This window comes from Hemitrygon akajei, chromosome 2 (assembly GCF_048418815.1).
Source record: "Hemitrygon akajei chromosome 2, sHemAka1.3, whole genome shotgun sequence".
Classification (NCBI taxonomy): Eukaryota; Metazoa; Chordata; class Chondrichthyes; order Myliobatiformes; family Dasyatidae; genus Hemitrygon; species Hemitrygon akajei.
In genome coordinates, this window is record NC_133125.1 from 107345730 (window position 1) to 107368118 (window position 22389).

The 22389-nt window shown below is 43.8% G+C and overlaps 1 protein-coding gene across 2 annotated transcripts in view; it reads left to right on the forward strand.

The window, feature by feature from the left end:
* The window catches only part of klhdc3l (kelch domain containing 3-like), a 113313-nt gene that overhangs the window by 8876 nt on the left and 82048 nt on the right, over positions 1-22389 (forward strand). For both annotated transcript variants that reach the window (XM_073027001.1, XM_073027011.1), the window contains exon 2: positions 17380-17666. In XM_073027001.1, the coding sequence (XP_072883102.1) occupies positions 17504-17666 (163 nt within the window). In that variant the 5' untranslated portion in view covers positions 17380-17503. The remainder of the gene's footprint in view (positions 1-17379; positions 17667-22389) is intronic.

Consider the following 22389-nt stretch of genomic DNA (forward strand, 5'->3'; position numbering starts at 1 on the left):
GTAGGGTTCCACCTCTTTAACACTCTCAGGTAAAAAGCTCCCTGGGGGAGTGATTACAAAATGTTCATTTTGGTTAAACCAGAGTTTCAGTGCAAGCAACACACAGTTGCCACATACTACAATAAAACCATGCAGTAACTGGTCGCAAACAACTTTATATTAGTTGTTCCTTGTGTGGAAGTGTTTGGTTACACTTATTTAGAGATAAATGTATCACAAAATGTTCATATTGACTAAATCAGTATTTCACTGCAAACGGCAACTTTCTATATTAAAATCCTCCAAGTGAAGATGTTTCATCTCAACACAGTTTATATCAGTGGCTCCTGGTTTTTGACTGTTTTGCTGAGAAAAATGGGTCAGGTCTAAATATACCTTGATGGTCTTTTCTCCTTGTGACTTTAACCAACCTTAGGGCACAGTTGCTGATGCTGAGTTATACCAGGAGCCATCAACAGTGTAGAATTGTAATTGTCAATATTTCAATTGGCCCTTTCTCACTTAAATATCTTTATTAAACCTTCAAGGATAGTCATCACGTTCTGCGGTGGAATCATTATTATTTCCTGCATCTGTGGCTGGCAGGTGCTTCCAACTTCCTTTATCATTGTTCTGTACACAATATCATTGAACGGTTTGGGGGTTGCTGTTTGTCTTCTGGTTGTTTCTGTTAATAGTTGTCAGAGCCACATGAGATTATATTACACAAACAGATAGGTACATGTTCTTCATGTTTGGCTCTCCCATCACTGTTGATGTGATCATGGGTATTGTCTCCCCATGGTAAGAGTGGTTGGTGCTCCAACAGGGTGCAAGATGCACCATATAATACCCATTTCTTTATGCTGACTTGATCAGAAACAATCTTCGTTTCTGTTTGCACTCAGTGGCCATTTTATTAGGTACGGGAGTGGAACCCGGTGTGGTCTTCTGCCGCTGTAGCCCATCTACTCCAAGGTTCGACGTGTTGTGTGTCCAGAGATGCTCTTCTGTGCACCACTGTGGTAACGTGTGGCTATTTGAGTTTCCATCACCTTCCTGTCAGCGTGAACCAGTCTCTGACCTCTCTCATTAATAAGGCGTTTTCACCCCCAGAACTGCGGCTCCCTGGATGTTTTTTTTTCTCGCACCATTCTCTGTGAACTCTCGAGACCGTTGTGTGTGAAAATCCCAGGAGATCAGCAGTTTCTGAGATACTCAAACCACCCCGTCTGGCGCCAACAATCATTCCACAGTCAAAGTCACTTAGACTACATTTCTTCCCCATTCTGACGTTTGGTCTGAACAACAACTGAACACCTTGACCTTGTCTGCATACTCTTGTGTATTGAGTTGCTGCCACGTGATTGATTAGATATTTGTATTAACAAGCAAGTGTACGGGTGCACCTAATAAAATGACCACTGAGAGTCTGTGTTCCTCCTCTTCCCTACCCTCCAAGTGTGCAGTCAATATGTACAGTAAACTGCTACAGAAAATTAAATATTTTATGTGTAGTGCCAGGGCAAGTGAACTGTCACCAATAAACAACAAGACAGTATTTACTGTGGTTATTCATAACCCTACATCACTTTGCAGCTAATCGGGAACTTTTCGAGGCTTGGTCACTGTGACAGTCGGGCTGTATTTCTGCTCTATGACAGATGGCCCTTTGTAAAGGACAGAGAGTGCATTGTCAGCGCAGTTGCTTCTCACCGGCAGTTTGTGCTGGTGAAAAAACATTTGGAAGACAGGTTGGCGAGTTGCAGTCAAACAGAGGAAGAACTGTGTATTAAAAAGGGGAAACATGGCTCTGACAGCTGTATTTTGTTCCTTGTGAATTTTCTTACCAGGATGGAGTCCCCTATGATGAGCAGTACACACAGGAAGCTGGAGGAAGCCAGCGGGTCAGGCAGTATCCTCCAGCATTGTGCATGTGTTGTTACTGGATCCTCTTGTAAGACCTTGGAGAATGATACTCTTTCCACGTGATTTCATGGAGTGACCCAAGAGGACTTCACAGCTACCACATACGATTGCCACATTCTACAATAAAACCATGTAGTAACTGGTCACAAACAACTTTATTTTAGTAGTTCCAGGTGTGGAAGTGTTTGATTACATTTTATCTGATTTTACAACTTAAGCTTGAAAAGATGGAGGTAAATGTATCACAAAATGATCATATTGGCTAAATCAGTATTTCAGCACATGATGTGCATCCATAAGATGTAGGCAAAGGACTGGGCTATTCAGCCCATCAAGTCTGCACCTCCATTCTATCATGACTGATTTATCAACCCTTTTAACCACACTCTCCTGCCTTCTCCCAGTAACCTATCAGCATCTGCTTTAAATATACCCAGTGACTTCCCTCCACAGCCCTCGGTGGCAATGAATTCCACAGATTGAACACCCTCTGGTTAAAGAAATTCCTCCTCATCTCTATTCTAAAAGGATGTTCTGTATTCTAAGGCGCTGATACTAGACTCCCCCCCCCCCCCCCCCACTACAGGAAACATCCTCTTCACATCCACTCTATCTAGGCCTTTCAACATTTGATAGGCTTCAATGAAATCCTCTCTCTTTCTTCTCATCTCCAGTGTGGGCTCAGAGCCATCAAACACTCCCCATGTGCCCCATGTGTTACCCCTTTCATTCCCAGGGTCATTCTCTTGAACTTTTGCTGGACCCTCTCCCAGGGCAATGCATCCTTTCTTAAATAAGGGGCCCAAGACTGCTCGCAATACTCCATGTGGTTTGATTGGTGCATTATAAAGCCTCAGACTCGCTCTGAATTTTCTTGCACATTGCTTCTCCTGCAGTAATGACTGGGAATGAGATTAATCTTACCCTAGTTTGTATTCAAAACGGTTGGAATCTCAGATATTCTACCCCATTTGTTTGAAGCTGTGCTCACATAGTTTTTCAGAAAGGAAATTCTAGACCATAAGACAGGAGTAGAATTAGACCAGTCAGCCCAGTGAGTCTGCTCTGCCATTCTATCATGGCTGATTTATAATCCCACTCTCCTGCCTTCTCCCTGTAACATTTATTAATCAGCCTATCAACCTCTGCTTTAGATATACCCAATGATTTTGGCCTGCACAGCTGTCTGTCGCAATGGATTGTCCCAAGGCCATGGACAGCTGATCAGAGATGTTCAAAGGCTAGAACTGTGAGAGTACAGAGACCATAGGCGGTGCAAGGCTATGGATGGATGGATTTTTGGGGCTGGGGGGGTGGGGGGAATGAAAGAATTTTTCAAAATCGAAGGATTGCTTGACCAAGATGTCATTAACCTATATCAAGTGCCAAGAGGATTTATCAGATTACTGTTGGGTCTGGAGGGCCTGAGGTATACGGAGAGGTTGGGTCCACTTGACTTTATTCTTGGAATGCTGGAGACCGAAAGGGGGAGGTGACCTAATAGACGTGTTTCCATTCATGTGGAACATATAAAGGTTGAATGCATAAAGTCGTTTTCCCAGGGAAAGGGAATGTAAAATGGGGGTATGGATTTAAGGTGAAAAGGGGAAGATTTAACTGGTACTGGGGGGAGGAGGAAACATCTTCATACAGTGGGTGATGTGTAGGAGCAAACTGCCAGAGGAAGTGGTTGATGCCGGTAGAAAAGCAACATTTAAATAGCAGTTGGACAGGCACGTGGATAGGAAAAGCTCAGAGGGATATGAGATAATCTCAGGTTTGTATACGATGACATATATGTACTTTGATAATAAATTTATTTTGAACTTTGAACTTAAATGCAGGCAAATAGGATTAGCTTTGATGAGTATATTGCCAGCATGGGTGAGATGGGCTGTAGGAGTCAATTCACAATAGTTGATACTGCTGGGTTATTGAATGGAGGAGAGAGAAATGTGAATGAGTTAAACAGAGGGTTCACAAATTTTCAAAAATAGTGGAGCGAGCTGACAACATTCTCCAGACAGTGCATGAGATCCAGGCCACATGCAAAGTGCTGGAGAAACTCAATGAGACAGACAGAATCTATGGAGGGGAATGGACAGTTGATATTGGGAACTGAGAGCCACCATCTGGACTGGAAAAAGGGAAGCTAGTTAGTATAAAATAACAAACTGTGACAACTTAAGCCTGATTTATACTTGTGCATTGCATCTATGCTAGAGGTACCATGTACCCTACGCTGTAGGGTGACGTGCACCTCCCCAAAAAAGTAACTCGTGCGTCGCGACGACACAGATCGCAACAACTGTGATTGGTCCACTTGGTAGCATTGTATTTTCTCATGCTCATTTCCGGTTGCTTCTTCTCCGCCATGTCTGTGCACCGATGCGAAATAGATGAACCAAATCGTCAAATCTACCTGCCGACATGCGAAAATGTTTGAGTTGCATTTCGTCGTCCATGTCTCTCACAAACAAACTCAACACAGTGGCATAGACACCCCACCGCCAACTAGTGTTTTGGCGCACACCAGCGCATGCTCACTACGGCATAGAACCTACGTTGAAGTGAAAATCAGGCCTACGGCGTAGCCTATACGCACAAATCAGCCTTAAGAAGGAAGGGGTGGAGCAAGAGCTGGCTGGTGGATCCAGGTGACGGGGTGATGGGCAGTCGAGGGAGGGGAGAGATGGAGAATTGTGTCAGGAGCTGGGTGGTAACGGGTGGAAGTGACAGAGGGCTAAAGATGATGGACTCCACAACCAGGGAGAACGATGGAATAAAGGGAGGGAGGAGGGGAGAAAAATTGGCAGGAAGAGCGAGTGGGTGATGTATAGAGGGAGTGGGTGGGGAGGGGAGGGAAAAGACAGGGGGTGATGGCAGCCAATTGGATCAGGAGGTGAGAAGAAGATGAAAGAAAATGGAGGGGGAGCATTTGCCAGAGGGTTGAGAATTCGAACCAGACTAGAGACTTCAGGTCTCTTCAAATTGCTCTAATTTGTACTTAGTCTCAACTTGTCAGAGGAAGAAGCTGTGGATAGACATGGCCTTTAGAGGTCGGGAAGTGAAATTGAAATTGAAATGGCTGGCCACCACGACCTCTTGGCTGGCACAGTGGGTGGAACGATACTCAATTGTTCAGTAATGGGGAATCCCACAACAACTGTAGACACTGAACAGATCAGTTCTGTTATAAAGGAGTATTCTGCTCAAAGCCCAACATAGGTGTTGCTGTGGCTGCAGAACAGAATTAAATAATGATACTTGTATTGAGAAGTTCTAAGATTAGAGAAACGGATTAGGCTTCTTGGAACAAGGAAACCTCAAATGAGATTGAATATCAAATTTTGACAACATTTTTTCAAAAAAAAGTAACTTTCCATTGGCAAACAAAATGATCACTGTGGCATAGATTTATAGTGATTGGCAGACAATACGGAGACGATGTTTCCTTTGCACAGGCAGTTGTGATTTTCCATGTGTTGTCTGAAAATAGCAGCGTTCCAGAGAGATAAATACCTCATTGGGGAAACGGAAACAAAGCAATATGGAAAGAACATGGGAATAGGATTAATTCAGAGGTTCCCAAATTTTTTTATGTCATGGACCAATACCATTAAGCAAGGGGTCCATGGACCCCAGGTTGGGAACCATTGGATTAATTGATTGGCTACATCAAGGCAACACAGACACAGTACATGCTCTTGTCATCTTTAGTTCTTTGTTTCCATGGGATGGTGATGCAGATGCATCCTCCTTATCATTATAAATTCAAAATTATTATCAGGGTACATGTGTGCTACTATATACTACTTTGAGATTCATCTCTTGTGCAGGGATTCACAGTAAAAAATGAAATACAATGGAATTTTCCAAACAAATGTGCAAAAGATGACAGAACATACAAATAATTACAAAGACATAAGAGAGGTGCTGGCCGAAGTTGATTGGAAGGGGACACTAGCAGGGATGATGGCAGAGCAGCAATGCCTGGAGTATCTGGAAGCAATTCAGAAAGTGCAAGATAGATGCATCGCAAAGAAAAAGTATTGTAAAGGCAGGATGATGCAATCGTGGCTGACGAGGGAAGTCGAAGCCAACGTAAAAGCAAAAGAGAAGGCATAGCATAGAGCAAACATGAGTGGGAAGTTAGAGGATTAGGAAACTTGAAAATCAACAGAAGGCAACCGAGAAAGTTACGGTGGGGGGTGGGGGGAGATGAAATATGATGGAAAGCTAGTCAATAATTTCAAAGAGGATATCAGAAAGTTTTTTTAGATATGTAAAGAGAGGTGAGAGTAGACATCAGACAGCTGGAAAATGCTGCTGAATTGATAGCTTTGTGGCCATGTTTGAGGATGATACGAAGATAGATAGATAGATACTTTATTCATCCCCATGGGGAAATTCAACTTTTTTTCCAATGTCCCATACACTTGTTGTAGCAGAACTAATTACATACAATACTTAACTCAGTAAAAAATATGATATGCATCTGAATCACTATCTCAAAAAGCATTAATAATAGCTTTTAAAAAGTTCTTAAGTCCTGGCGGTTGAATTGTAAAGCCTAATGGCATTGGGGAGTATTGACCTCTTCATCCTGTCTGAGGAGCATTGCATCGATAGTAACCTGTCGCTGAAACTGCTTCTCTGTCTCTGGATGGTGCTATGTAGAGGATGTTCTGAGTTTTCCATAATTGACCGTAGCCTACTCAGCGCCCTTCGCTCAGCTACCGATGTTAAACTCTCCAGTACTTTACCCACGACAGAGCCCGCCTTCCTTACCAGCTTATTAAGACGTGAGGCGTCCCTCTTCTTAATGCTTCCTCCCCAACACGCCACCACAAAGAAGAGGGCGCTCTCCACAACTGACCTATAGAACATATAGGAGGAGGGGTCGGTAGTTGTGAGGAAGTAGAGGGGCTTCAGCAGAACTTGGACAGATGAGAAGAAAGGGCAAAGAAGCAGCAGATGGAATATAGTGTTGAGAAGTGTATAGTCATGCAGTTTGGTAGAAGGAATAAAAGCATAGACTATTTTCTACATGGGAAAAGAATTCAAAAATATGAGGTGCAAAGGGATTTGGGAGTTCTTCTGCAGGATTCCCTGAAGGCTAATTTGCAGGTTGAGTTGGTGGTGAGGAAGGCAAATGCAATGTTTCCGTTCATTTCAAAAGGACTACAATATAAAAGCAAGGATGTGATTTAGCAGAATGAGAAGGAATCACATTGACACCTATTGAATATTGAAAAGCCTAGATAGAGTGGATGTGGAGATGTTTCGTGTGGTGGGAGAGTCTAAGACCAGAAGACACAGGCTCAGAATAGAGCCTGTTCCATTTACAACAGAAATGAGGATGAGTTCCTTTAGCCAGAGAGTGGTGAATCTGTGGAATTTGTTGCCGCAGGTGGCTTTGGCGATCAGGTCGTAGGGTGTATTTAAGGTGGAGGTTGGTAGGTTTTTGATTAGTCAGGGCATGAATGATTATGGGGAGGAGGCAGGAGAATGGGGTTGAGAGGGAAATGGAGCAGCCATGATGAAAAGCCAGAGCAGACATGATGGGCTGAATGGCCTAATTCTGCTCCTGTGTCTTATAGGGTCTTAATAAAAATAATATTGAGAACCCAAGTTGTAAATAAAGTCCTTGAAAGTGAGTCTGTAGGTCATGGATTCAGTTAAGAGTAGTGGTGAGTGAATTTGTCCATTCTGCCTTAGAGCCTGACAGTTGTAGGCAACATCTGTTCCTGAACCTGGATGAATGAGACCTAAAGCCCCTGTACCTCCTGCCCATTCACAATGGCAAGAAGAGAGCATGTTGGGGGGCTTTGGAAGTTGCTTTCTTGTGGCAGCACTCCATGTAAATGTGCTCAGTGGTGGGGAGGGCTTTGCCTGTGATGGACTGGGCTGTATCCACCACTTTCTATACCCTTTTCCATTCCTGGGCACCAGGCTGTGATGCAACCAGTCACCCCACTGTGCATCTCTTGAAGTTTGTCAAAAGTTTTAGTAATATGCCAAATTAATGCAAACTTCTAAGACACTAGAGGCACTGTGTCCGGTGCTCCCGGTGCGGCCTTTTATATATTGGTGAGACCCGACACAGACTGGGAGACCATTTTGCTGAACACCTACACTCTATCTGCCAGAGAAAGCAGGATCTCCCAGTGGCCACACATTTTAATTCCACGTCCCATTCCCATTGGCATATGTCTATCCATGGCCTCCTCTACTGTCAGGATGAAGTCACACTCAGATTGGAGAAACAACACCTTATATACCAGCTGGGTAGCCACCAACCTGATGGCATGAACATTAACTTCCATTAATGCCCCCTCCTCCCCTTCTTACTCCATTCCTGATTTATTTATTCCCCCCCCCCTTTTTGTTCTCTCTCTCTGCCCATCACTCTGCTTGTTCTCCATCTCCCTCTGGTGCTCCCCTCCCCCTTTCTTTCTCCCTAGGCCTCCTGTCTCATGATCCTTTCTCTTCTCTAGCTCTGTATCCCGTTTGCCAATTACCTTTCCAGCTCTTAGCTTCACCCCACCCCCTCCGGTCTTCTATCATTTTGCATTTCCCCCCCCCCTCCTACTTTCAAATCTCTTACTATCTTTTCTTTCAGTTTGTCCTGACGAAGGGTCTCGGCCCGAAACGTCGACTGTACTTCCTATAGATGCTGCCTGGCCTGTTGCGTTCCACCAGCATTTTGTGTGTGAGGCACTATCGTGCCTTCTTTGTGTTGACTGTTATATGCTGGGCCAAGGACTGCTCCTCTGATACGTTAATGCAAGGAATTTTAAGCTGACCCTCTCCACTCCATTTGCCCTTTAGAAGACAGTGTTGAACAGCCTTGCACCTTCAGTGTCCGTGTGACTTCCTGGACCTTTTCAGAGAGCGGTTACAAGTCAGCCACACTACTGGTACTGGCAGGATAACGATTAATTTCCCTCCTTACTGGCCATTATTGAACCCAATGTTTGGACGATTTTAAACGCTGGGCCAGATGGATTGAAAAGGCAGGGTGTTGGGACCAGAGGTGTGGGTCGTGTTGGTTCTGCTCGCTGCCGTGAGGCTGAGGCTGTGGGCCTGCTCTGGCTGCTCTGGCTTCATGTCTGTGAGCTCCACGACATTTTTGCTCTGCTGTGTGATGAACTGAGGTTGTGGGCCTACTCCATCTACTCCGGGCTTCATGTCTGTGGAATCACTTTCATGCTGAATGCTGTCGCTTGCTTTTATTGTTTGCATGATTTGTGTTCTTTTTTCTCTCTGCGCTTTGGGTATTTGATGGTCTCTTGGGTTTCTTTGTTTTGTGGCTGCCTGTAAGGAGATAAATCTCAAGGTTCTATGATGTATACATACATTGTTAATAAATATACTTTGAACTTTGAACTTTTTAGGTCAACATTAGTGGCATCAGCTATTTTTATCTCAGATGTATTTAATTGACTGAATTCAATTTCCTTGCCCTAGGACATCTGAATTCATATCTTTAATCATATTTCCAGGCTTCTGAATTACTATTCTGACAACATAACTGCTGTGCATTGAGAATGAAAGGCTGGAACACTGGTATTTGAAGTTGCTAAGTTCTAGAACATGAAAGACAAGACATGAATAGTTGGGTATTTGGCAGTTGGAAAGGATTGGTGACAGGTTTTCCAATCATTTGTTCATCACCGCAGACTTTAGTGAAATAGTCAGAATGTTGCCTTAACTTTCCAACGTTACACAGGAATAAAGCAGAGAAGCGAATTGGCAGGCTTGAAATCAATCCAATGTCTGTCCATCTAAACGCGGCTTCTGTGTCACACGGTGAGGACAGTGCCATAGCACATGTGTAAAACACTGTAGATGTGAATGCTGTTAATCTACACAGACTGGCAAATCCAATGCTGAGAGTGGTTTGAGAAAAATAATCCCCAGTGCCACGATGCTCAAAATAGATTGCTTATAGAATATGTAAAGTGTTGAGGGGAGGCACCAGAGACTGCGGGTGCTGGAATGTGAAGCAACAAACAGGAACTGAGTCAGCATGTAACAACTTGTGGATGGAAAAGAAATGCCAGAGATTCAGGTCAAAACCCTGTATCAGGACTGGTATGGATGTCCTAATGGAGGATGTGTAAAGTCAGTCAAAACCCTGTATCAGGACTGGTATGGATGTCCTAATGGAGGATGTGTAAAGTCAGGTCAAAACCCTGTATCAGGACTGGTATGGATGTCCTAATATAGGAAGTGTAAAGTCAGGTCAAAACCCTGTATCAGGACTGGTATGGATGTCCTAATGGAGGATGTGTAAAGTCAGTCAAAACCCTGTATCAGGACTGGTATGGACATCCTAATGGAGGGTTTTGACCCGTAATTTGGAAATGTCTCCCCCCTCCACCCCTAACGTTGAAGTCACTTGATCCACTGAGTTCCTCCAGCAAATTGATGTAAGGTATTAATCTGCTTTGATTAATAACTGCAGCAAGAAAACATAGTTGGCAATTATAGATTATCACAGTCTTAGCCATTTGCTTGGGAATTTGACGGGTGATGGATCTCATCTGGTGATTAATGGTTCAAGCTATTTCTGCAGGTCGAACAAAATGATCGGTGCAGAACTTTCTGTTTTGGTATTAAAGTAGTCACTCTCCAATTATCCGTCATTTCTGCTGTACTGAGGTTTTGGAACTGGTTTTTGAAATGATGGAAAGAGTGAAACTGCTCTAGTGCCTTGTCCCCAAGAGAAACATACCAGCCTGGAGAGGTGGAACAGCATGTCCATAGTGACACTTGTACAACTACTCATTGTAATGACATAAATACGACAGCTAATTTGTCCTCAGCAATGTAATAGTGCTCAGACGATCTGTTCTGCTGATTTTTATTTATTATTAAGAGACCCACCACTATCTGTATGAGGTTTGGACATTCTCCTTGTAACTGCTTGAGTTTCTTCCTCCGCCTCCCACATTCCAAGTGTGTGCAAGCTAATTAGTCACATGGGTGTAATTAGGCAGTGCTGAATCTCTAAATAAAAATGAATATTAAAAATATTTTGGAAAGGTGTACATAATAACAGGGTTATTGTGGTGGGAGATTTTAATTTCCCAAATATCGATCGGCATCTCCCTAGAGTGAGGGGTTTAGATGGGGTGGAGTTTGTTAGGTGTGTTCAGGAAGGTTTCTTGACACAATATGTAGATAAGCCTACAAGAGGAGAGGTTGAACTTGATCTGGTATTGGGAAATGAACCTGGTCAGGTGTCAGATCTCTCAGTGGGAGAGCATTTTGGAGATAGTGATCACAATTCTATCTCCTTTACCATAGCATTGGAGAGGGATAGGAACAGACAAGTTAGGGAAACGTTTAATTGGAGTAAGGAGAAATATGAGGCTATCAGGCAGGAACTTGGAAGCAGATGTTCTTAGGGAAAAGTACGGAAGAAATGTGGCAAATGTTCAAGGGATATTTGCGTAGAGTTCTGCATAGATATGTTCCAATGAGACGGAAAGTATGGTAGGATACAGGAACCGCGGTGTACAAAGGCTGTTGTAAATCTAGTCAAGAAGAAAAGAAGAGCTTAGGAAAGGTTCAAAAAACTAGGTAACGATAGAGATCTAGAAGATTATAAGGCTAGCAGGAAAGAGCTTAAGAATGAAATTAGGGGAGCTAAAAGGGGCCATGAGAAGGCCTTGGCGGACAGGATTAAGGAAAACCTCAAAGTGTTCTATAAGTATGTGAATGAAGAGCAAGAGGATCGGACATGAGAGAATAGGAGCAATCCAGTGTGACAATGGAAAAATATGCATGAAACCAGAGGAGATGGCAGAGGTACTTAATAAATACTTTGCTTCAGTATTTACTATGGAAAAGGATCTTGGCGATTGTAGGGATGACTTGCAGTGGATTGAAAAGTTTGAGCATGTAGATATTAAGGAAGAGGATGTGCTGGAGCTTTCGGAAAGCATCAAGTTGGATAAGTCACCATGACCAGATGAGGTGTACCCCAGGCTACTGTGGGAAGTGAGGGAGGAGATTGCCTTTGGCAATGATCGTTGCATCATCAGTGAGAACGGGAGAGGTTCTGGAGGATTAGAGGGTTGCAGACGTTGTTCCTTTATTCAAGAAAGGGAGTAGAGATAGCCCAGGAAATTATAGACCAGTAAGTCTTACCTCAGTGGTGGGTGAGTTGATGGAGAAGATCTTGAGAGGCAGGATTTATGAACATTTGAAGAGGCATAATATGATTAGGAATAGTCAGCATGGCTTTGTCAAAGGCAGGTTGTGCCTTACGAGCCTGATTGAATTTGTTGAGGATGTGACTAAACACATTGATGAAGGTAGAGTGGTAGGTATAGTGTATATGGATTTCAGCAAGGCATTTGATAAGGTACCCCATGCAAGGTTTATTGAGAAAGTAAGAAGGCATGGGATCCAAGGGGACATTGCTTTGTGGATCCAGAACTGGCTTGCCCACAGATGTCAAAGAGTGGTTGTAGACGGATCATATTCTGCATGGAGGCCAGTGACCAGTGGAGTGCCTCAGGGGTCTGTTCTGGGACCCCTACTCTTTCTCATTTTTATAAATGACCTGGATGAGGAAGTGGAGAGATGGGTTAGTAAATTTGCTGATGACACAAAGGTTGGAGGTGTTGTGGATAGTGTGGAGGGCTGTCAGAGGTTACAGCAGGACATTGATAGGCTGAGAAGTGGCAGATGGAGTTCAACCCAGGTAAGTGTGAGCTGTTTCATTTTGGTAGGTCAAATATGATGGCAGGATATAATACTAATGGCAAGACTCTTGGTAGTGTGGACGATCAGAGGGATCTTGGGGTCCAAGTCCATAGGACATTCAAAGCTGCTACGCAGGTTGACTCTGTGGTTAAGAAGGCATACAGTGCATTGGCCTTCATCAATCATAGGATTGAGTTTAAGAGCCAAGAGGTAATGTTGCAGCTGTATAGGACTCTGGTCAGACCCCATTTGGTGTACTGTGCTCAATTCTGGTCGCCTCACTACAGGAAAGATGTGGAAACCATAGAAAGGGTGCAGAGGAGATTTACAAGGATGTTGCCTGGATTGGGGAGCATGCCTTATGAAAATAGGTTGAGTGAACTCGGCCTTTTTTCTTTGGAACGACGGAGCATGAGAGGTGACCTGATAGAGGTGTACAAGATAATGAGAGGCATTGATCGTCTGGATAGTGAGAGTCTTTTCCCCAGGGCTGAAATGGCTAGCACGAGGAGGCATAGTTTTAAGGTGCCTGGAAGCAGGTACGGATGAGATGTCAGGGATAAGTTTTTTACACAGAGAGTGGTGAGTGCGTGGAATGGGCTGCCGGCAGCAGTGGTGGAGGCGGAAATGATAGGGTCTTTTAAGAGACTCCTGGCTAGGTACATGGAGCTTAGGAAAATAGAGGGCTGTGGGTAAGCCTAGGTAGTTCCAAGGTGGGGACATGTTTGGCATAGCTTTGTGGGTCGAAGTGCCTGTATTGTGCTGCAGGTTTTCTGTGTTTCTACCCAGGACACTGAGGGATAATTGCCCTTGTTCCGAGTCAAGCCATGGTTTCTTTTACTGCCACCTGAGAGGGAGAGAAGATAAGATTTTAGTCCAAAAAGCACACTGCATGAAGTGTTGGCCGAGATTTTTGTGTTTATTGTTGAGTAGCAACAGTTAACATAATAATTAAAAGCAGCAACTGCTGCTCCTGATTGGAGTGTGATTGGACACTCAGTGGCAGCTGTCCTTTCTGACTGGACCATGAATAGACACTCAACCCTGTTTAGTTGCTGACAGTACCCTGAGTACCACTCCCAAGAGTTGAATTGGTTGTCATTGTGCATTCAAATTTGGAATGTTTATCTCTTGTTGACACTAAATGTGGGAACAGGAAAAAATTGTCTAAATTTTTCAAAATAATGTGCACAAAATGCCGGAGGAACTCAGCAGGTCAGGCAGCATCTATGAAGAGTCAACATTTTGGCCCGAGACCCTTCATCAGGACTGCTGGGCTCCTCCAGCATTTTGTGTGTGTTACTCTGGACTTCCAGCATCTGTAGATTTTCTTTGTTTGTTTGTTTGTTTGTTTATTTATTTATTTGAGCCTCTTGCACCATGTTCTGACGCAACACTAGAAATTCTCCCCATATCCCAGTTTGGGTAAAATGTATCTTACAAAACATATATATAAAATTATTGATTTAACTAGTTTTGACTGCCGTGTGCAGAACTAAGGTTTGGACTTTTACTCCATCTGTTTGTAGAATTGTTTCCCAATTTCACCTCTTAAACTTGCCAGCTTGCTCTGACTCTGCGGGGACATTGGCCACAAGCCTGCATTTCTCTCATTTCTGCATTTCTTATCTGTGTAACCAGTGAGAGTGCAGTAGCATGTTAGATAAGTTTTAGGACAAGTATCCAAAAGCCTGGACTGTTCATTTAGTAATAATGAGTTAATGTTTCATGACGGTATTTGTGAAGTTTAAATTCAGCTAATAAAATCTGTAATTGGGAGGTAGTATCAGTAATTGTAAACACTCGAGGTGCTGGGATCCAGAGCAGCACACGTACTGAAGGAACTCAACAGTTCAGGCAGTAATGGTTCAAGTTTTGTAGCGAGACCCTTCATCATGAAGAGTCTCGGCCCAAAACATCAACTGTTAATTCCTCTCCCTTGATGCTGCCTGACCTACTGAGATCCTCCATTATTTTGTGTGTATGTTGGTCAGTAATCATGAAATTGTCACCAAGAGCTATGTCACTCACAAGCAGTTTCCATTTCCAGATCAGGTCTGGTCTAAATGTGACCTTAGACCCACAGTGGGATTGACCCTTCTTCCCCTTTTCCATCAGACTTCTAAATGGACATTGAACCCATGAACACTACCTCATCAATGTATTGGTGCTGCTTCATGCACCCATGCTGAGCTTGTCAAGTTTACCGACTTTACCTCTAACTTCCACCCTGCCCTTAAATTCAATTGGTCCACCTCTGACAATTTCCTCTCCTTTCTCTGTGTCTCCATCGCTGGAGACAAGCTGTCAGCTAACATCTTTTATGAACCTACTGATTCTCATGGTTACCTTAATGATACCTCTTTCCACCCTGTCTCCTGTAGAAATGCTACTCCCTTTTCTCAATTTCTTCACCTCCACTGCATCTGTTTCCAGGATATGGCTTTCTGTTCCAGGACATCAGAATGTCGTCCTCCTTTAAAGAACAAGATTCCCTCCCTCCTCTATTGGTGCTGCTCTTACCTGCATCTTCTTCATTTCTTGTACATCCGTGCTCACCCCATCTTCTCGCCACCTTAACAGTGATGGAGTTCCTCTTTTCCTTACCTACTACCCCATTATTCTCCACAACTTCTGCCATCTCCAAAAGGATTCTATCACTAAATGTAACTTTTTACTTACACCCCCCCCCCACTTTCCACAGGGATAATGCCCTTTATGATCCCCTTGTCCAATTGCTCCTCCTCACTAAATTCCTTCCTGACACTTAACCCTGCAGGCAGCCCAAGTACTACACTTGCCCATACACCTTCCTCACCTCGAACAGTCCTTCCAAGTGAGGCCAAACTTCACCTGTGAATCTGCTGGAGTCACCTATTGTGCTTGGTGCTCCTGATGCAGCCTCCTCTACGTTGTAAATTGGGCGACCACTTTATCAAGCACCTTCGCTGCACCCGCCACAAGTGGATCTTCCCGGTGACCAAATGTTTTAATTCTGATTCCCATTCCTGTTCCACCACGTCAGTCCACGGCCTCCTCTTGTGCCAAGATGAAGCCATGCTCTGGATGGAGGAATTATTCCTTTTATTCCATCTGCGTAGCCTCTAACCTGATGGCATAAATATCGATTTCTCCCCTCCCCTATTCCTCTATTCCCCCCCCCCCTCACCTGCCTATCGACACCTCCTGGGCCCCCTCCTCCCTCCCTTTCTCCAATGATCCACTCTTCTCTTCTATCAGATTTGTTCCTCTCCAGCCCTTTACCTTTCCCACCCACCTGGCTTTACCTATCATCTACCAGCTAGCCTCCTTCTCCCCTGCTCCCATCTTTTTATTCTGGCATCTTTCCCCTTCCCTCTCAGTTCTGAAGAAGGGCCTTGGCCTGAAACCTTGGCTGTTTATTCATTTCCAGAGATGCTGCCTGACCTGCTGAGTTCCTCCAGCATTGTTTGTGTGTGTGTGTGTGTGTGTGTGTGTGTGTGTGTGTGTGTGTGTGTGTGTGTGTGTTGTGTGTGTGTGTGTGTGTGTGTGTGTGTGTGTGTGTGTGTGTGTGTGTGTGTGTGTGTGTGTGTTTTTGTGTGTGTTTTTGTGTGTGTTTTTGTGTGTGTTTTTGTGTGTGTGTGTGTGTGTGTGTGTGTGTGTGTGTTTTTTAAATTCTCTTTTTGCACTATTTAACTTTTTAAGTATACTTTCTGTGATTGACAGTTTTTGATGATTATGTGTTGCAAAGTACTGCTGCCACAGAACAACAAAATGTGCGGATTCTGATCCCCTCATTTCAGGGACTGTGGGGATGGGCTATAATGTTGGCATTATCAGTGACACATGCATTCTGTGAATGAACTATTTAAAAACCTGGATTGGAGTTCAGCACCTTTTTGTACAGGATGTTATGGTGTAAAACTTAATTTGTTTGGCCAGAAAGTAGGAGTGATGGCCATAGGTGCTGCTAAGCCTGCATTGCTCCCTGTTACTGTGGATGTGGTGAGGGTCTATAAGTACCTGGGGGTGCACCTGGATTTTCAGACTTGAGTGGAGCACCAACACACAGGCTGTGTACAAAAAGGGCCAGAGTGGCCTCTACTTCCCAGGGAGACTGAGGTCCTTTGCAGTACGTAGGCCTCTCCTTCACATGTTCTACCATACTGTTGTCGCCAGTATATGGTGATATGTACATACGTTGGTAATAAATTTAATTTGACTTGACTGTGACATCTTTCTGTTTTTCACTATACTTAAAATGATTGATTTCCTCTGCTTTCAAGTAATTTTCCTAATTTTTGATTTTACCATCTGAGATAAATTTTGCTACTGCATCTGAAGATCATACCACTCCTCATATAGTAAGCATGGGTCATTGTATGTGAAAGCTAGTCAGATAAGCTAACTGCTTTCCTTTGACTCATTTTCTGGTCAAATTAGTGGTGCAGGTTTATAGATAAATAAGAAAAAGGTTGGTGGTGGGGAAGGGCTGGCAGATGTGAAGAGATTTGGTCCTTTCAAAAGGCTTCTCTCTGAGAGGTGCCCTTTATCTGTTAGTATTAACACTGATGTTTTAAACTTTGCTTAAGAAACCATTAACTGGCTCTAGAAAAAAAAGGTCTGTTTCGTACCAAGAAGTACAAAATTCATCAGCTCTGACTTTGGTCTTGAATGCTTTAGGACATTCAGACTGAGGGCTGTGAATTATTTGATGTTTTATGAAACCTGATGTTAAAAATTAATAACTTTCTTCTTTATTTCTAGATAATTCTGTGGTGCTCATCAAAGCATTCCAACTAATAAAAATGTTGGGTGCACTGTGGAAGTCAACATCATTGTTCAGCTTGGGACATTTATAAGTGAATAATCTGGCTGCGACAGGAACGTCATGTATAAGGGATTTGGCCAACCTGTATGGAGACATCTCTCCCAGACAAGCACAGCTCCTGTGGAACGGTACAAGCATGGTTGTTGTGTCTGGAAGGGATATATTTATCTCTACGGCGGTCGAAGGCAAAGTGGTCTGAAGGATTTTTGGAGATACAACATTGGTAAGATATTGTGCATGTACTTGATTTTTAGTTTCACTTATCCTTGTACTTATTCAACATACGTATTCATTCATATGGTGTGGATGTTTCCAGCCAAGCTGCTGATAATTATCTCCTACTGCAAGCCAAACAGAGTCGCTCACTAGGCCATCTCAAAGCCCAGTTAAGAATCATAAGACCATAAGATATAGGAGCAGAAGTAGGCTATTCGGCCCATCGAGTCCTCTCTGCCATTCAATCATGGGCTGATCCAATTCTTCCAGTCATCCCAACTCCCTTGCCTTCTCCCCATACCCTTTGAAACCCTGGCCAATCAAGAATCTATCTCTGCCTTAAATGCACCCAATGGCTTGGCCTCCACAGCTGCTTGTGGCAATAAATTCCACAGATTTACCACCATCTGACTAAAGTAATTTCTCCGCATCTCTGTTCTAAATGGACATCCTGAAGTCATGCTCTCTTGTCCTAGACTCCCCTACCATGCGAAATAACTTTGCCTTATCTAATCTGTTCAGCCCTTTTAACATTCGGAATGTTTCTGTGAGAATTGCCCCCCTCCCCCCCCCCCCCCCCCCCCCCCATTCTCCTGAACTCCAGGGAATACAGCCCAAGAGCTGCCAGACGTTCCTCATACAGTAACCTTTTCATTCCTGGAATCATCTTGTGAATCTTCTCTGAACCCTCTCCAATGTCAGTATATCCTTTCTAAAATAAGGAGCCCAAAACTGCACACAATACTCCGTGTAGTCTCATGAGAGCCTCAACATCACCTCCCTGCTCTTATATTCTAAACCTCTAGAAGTGAATGTCAACATTGCATGCACCTTCTTCACCACTGACTCAACCTGGAGGTTAACCTTTAGGGTATCCTGCACAGGGACTCCCCAAGTCCCTTTGCATCTCTGCATTTTGAATTCTATCTCCATCTAAATAATAGTCTGCCTATTTATTTCTTCCACTAAAGTGCATGACCAGACACTTCCCAATATTGTACTTTATTAGCCACTTCTCTGCCCATTCCCCTAAACTATCTAAGTCTCTTTGCAGGCTCTGTTTCTTCAACACTACCCGCTCCCCCAACTATCTTTGTATCATCGGCAAATTTAGCCACAAATCCGTTAATACCATAGTCCAAATCATTGACATATATCATAAAAAGCAATGGTCCCAACACCGACCCCTGTGGAACTCCAGTGGTAACCGGCAGCCAGCCAGAACAGGATCTCTTTATTCCCACTCTCTGTTTTCTGCCGACCAGCCAATGCTCCACCCATGCTAGTAACTTCCCTGTAATTCCATGGGCTCTTATCTTGCTAAGCAACCTCGTGTGGCATCTTGTCAAAGGCCGTCTGAAAATCCAAGTACACCATGTCTACTGCATCTCCTTTGTCTACCCTGCTTGTAAATTTCCTCAAAAATTTGCAGTAGGTTAGTCAGCAGGATTTTCCTTTCAGGAAACCTTGCTGGCTTTGGCCTATCTTGTCATGTGCCTCCAGATATTCTGTAATCTCATCCCTAACAATTAATTCCAACAACTTCCCAACCACTGATGTCAGGCTAACAGGTCTATGGTTTCCTTTCTGCTGCCTCCCACCCTTCTTAAATAGCAGAGTAACATTTGCAATTTTCCAGTCATCCAGTACAATGCCAGAATCTATTGATTCTTGAAAGATCATTGTTAATGCCGCTGCAATCTTTCCTTCTACTTCCTTCAGAACCCAGGGGTATATTCCATCAGGTCCAGGAGATTTATCCACCCTCAGACCATTAAGCTTCCTGAGCACCTTCTCAGCCGTAATTTTCACTGCACAAACTTCACTTTCCTGACACTCTTGAAAGCCCGATATACTGCAGATGTCTTTCATTGTGAAGACTGATGCAAAATTCGCATTCAGTTCCTCTACCATTTCTGCATCTCTCATTACAATATCTCCGGTGTCATTTTTTATTGGTCCTATATCAACCCTCAACTATCTTTTGCCCTTTATATACTTAAAAAAAGCTTTTAGTATCTTCTTTGATATTAGTTGCCAGCTTCCTTTCATAATTCATCTTTTCTTTCCTAATGACCTTCTTAGTTTCCTTCTGCAAGTTTTTAAAAACTTTCAAATCTTCTATCTTGCCACTAGCTTTGGCTTCATTGTATGCCCTCTCTTTTGCTTTTACTTTGGCTCTGACTTCACTTGTCAGCCATGGTAGTGTCCTCCCTTCATTTGAAAAATTCTTCTTATTTGGAATATATCTGTCTTGCACTTCCCTCATTTTTCGCAGAAACTCCAGCCATTGCTGCCCTGCTGTCCTTCTTGCTAGTGTCTCTTTCCAGTCAACCTTGGCCAGTTTCCCTCTCATGCCATTGTAATTTCCTTTATTCCACTGAAATACCGACACATTGGAATTTAGTTTCTCCTTAATTTTCAAAGTGAACTCTATCATATTGTATCACTGTTTCCTAAGGGTTCCTTAACGTTAAGCTCTCTTACCACCTCCAGATCATTGCACAACACCCAACCAAGACACAGCTGATCCCCTAGTGGGCTCAACAACACACTGTTCTAAAAAACCATCCCATAGATATTCTACAAATTCTCTCTCTTGAGGTCCAGTACTGGCCTGGTTTTCCCAATCCACTTTCATGTTAAAATCCCCAATGATTATCGTGACATTGCCTTTCTGATGCGCCTTTTCTGTCTCCTGCTGTAATTTGTAATCCACATCCTGGCTGCTGTTTTGAGGCCTGTATACAACTGCCATTAGGGTCCTTTCACCCTTACCATTTCTTAGCTCAACCCATAGAGACTCTACACCTTTTGATCCTATGTCACCCCTTTCTAATGATTTAATATTATTTCTTATACACAGGGCCACACCACCCCCTCTGCCTACTAACCTACCTTTCCAATACACCGTATATCCTTGGATTTCAGCTCCCAATGGCAGCCATCCATTAGCCAAATTTCAGAGATGGCCACAATGTCATGCTTGCCAATCTGTAGCTGAATTTCAAGATCGTCCATTTTATTTCTTATGCTGCATGCATTGAAATATAACACTCTCAGTCCAGTATTTGTTACTTTCTGTTTTAACTGCACCACACCTCCTTTGCCCTGTAACTCATCCCACTGGCTGTGATTATGCCTCATTTCCTGTCTGTCCTTTCTATCGTATTTGATGCATGCTATCTTTGATCCATTTCTGTTTTTCCTTTCCTCAGCCCTACCGCTCTGGTTGCCATCCCTCTGCCAAATTAGTTTAAACCCTCCCTAACAGCCCTATTAAGCCTGCCTGCTAGGATATTGGACCCCTTTAGGTTCAGGTGTAACCCGTCCTTTTTGTACAGGTTGTACCTCCCCCAGAAGAGGCCCTAGTGATCCAGGAATCTGAAGCCCTGCCCCCTACACCAGTCTCTCAGCCACGCATTAATATGCCTGATCATGCTATTCTTGCGCTCGTTAGCACGTGGCACAGGCAACAATCCTGAGACTACTACCCTGGAGGTCCTGCTTTTCAGCTTCCTACTCAACTCCCTGAATTCTCTCTTCAGGACCTCCTCCCTTTTTCTACCTGTGTCATTGGTACCAACACGTACCAAGATTTCTAGCTGTTCACCCTCTCCCTTCAGAATACTCTGCACCCAATCCGAGACATCCCGAACCCTGGCACTTGGGAGGCAACACACCATGCGGGTATCTCTATCAGGCTGACAGAACCACCTGTCTGTTCCCTGCACTGGAATCCCTTATAATTACCACATTCCTCATCTTCCTCTTTCCATTCTGTACCACGGAACCAGGCTCAGTGTCAGACACCCAATCACCGTGGTAGTCCTCAGTCAGGTTAAACTCAGTCAGGTTAAACTCAGTCAGTCCCCGCCCCCCACCCAACAGCATCCAAAACGAGATGACGATTACTGAGGGGGGATGGCCACAGGGGTGCTCTCTACTATCTGAGTTCTTCCCATCTCTTCCCTGACAATCACCCACTTATCTAACTCCCTGCAGCTCCTATCTATCTCCCGCTCCCTTTCCCTAATAAGCTGTAGGGAATTTCAGCCGTTTTGATAGATTATTCGGGAGGCAATTTGTCCATTTAGGTGGCTTGATTGTGGAAGGTATGATGAAATAGATTGGGATTAAAAAGCAGCAATCAGTGAAACTTTGAGTTAGCGGGGCATGAGGGCCAGAGTTATAGGGAGAGGTTTTGCAGCAAGGACTTTTATTCCTTGGAGCATAGGAGTGTGAGGATTAATGTTATAGAGGCATACAAGATCATGAGGGGCATAGATAAGGTTCAAAATACATTTATTATCAAAGTATGATTACATTATACAACCTTGAGATTAAAGGCAGCCACAAGAAACTCAAAAGAACCCATTTAAAAAAATAAAAGACCGACAGGCAGAAACATGGGGGGGGGTGGGGGGGGGGGGGTGGGGGAACAAATTGTGCAAGCAACGAAAGTAAGCAAAAAGCATTTTGAATGAAAGCGAGTGCTCGGACACGATGCCCAGAGCAGGCCCACAGCCTCAGCCTCAATGCAGTGAAGAGCAGAGTAAGCGTCTCAGAGCTACGAGCAGGCCTAGCCTGGCCTGGCCCAACCCTCGCCTCTGATCCTGATACCCTGCCTTTTGAATCCACACAGACTGTTTCCACAGAAAGGGAAAATAACTAGAGGGTACAGGTTGAAGGTGAAAGGGGAAAGATTTAAAAATAAACCCTGACAGGCA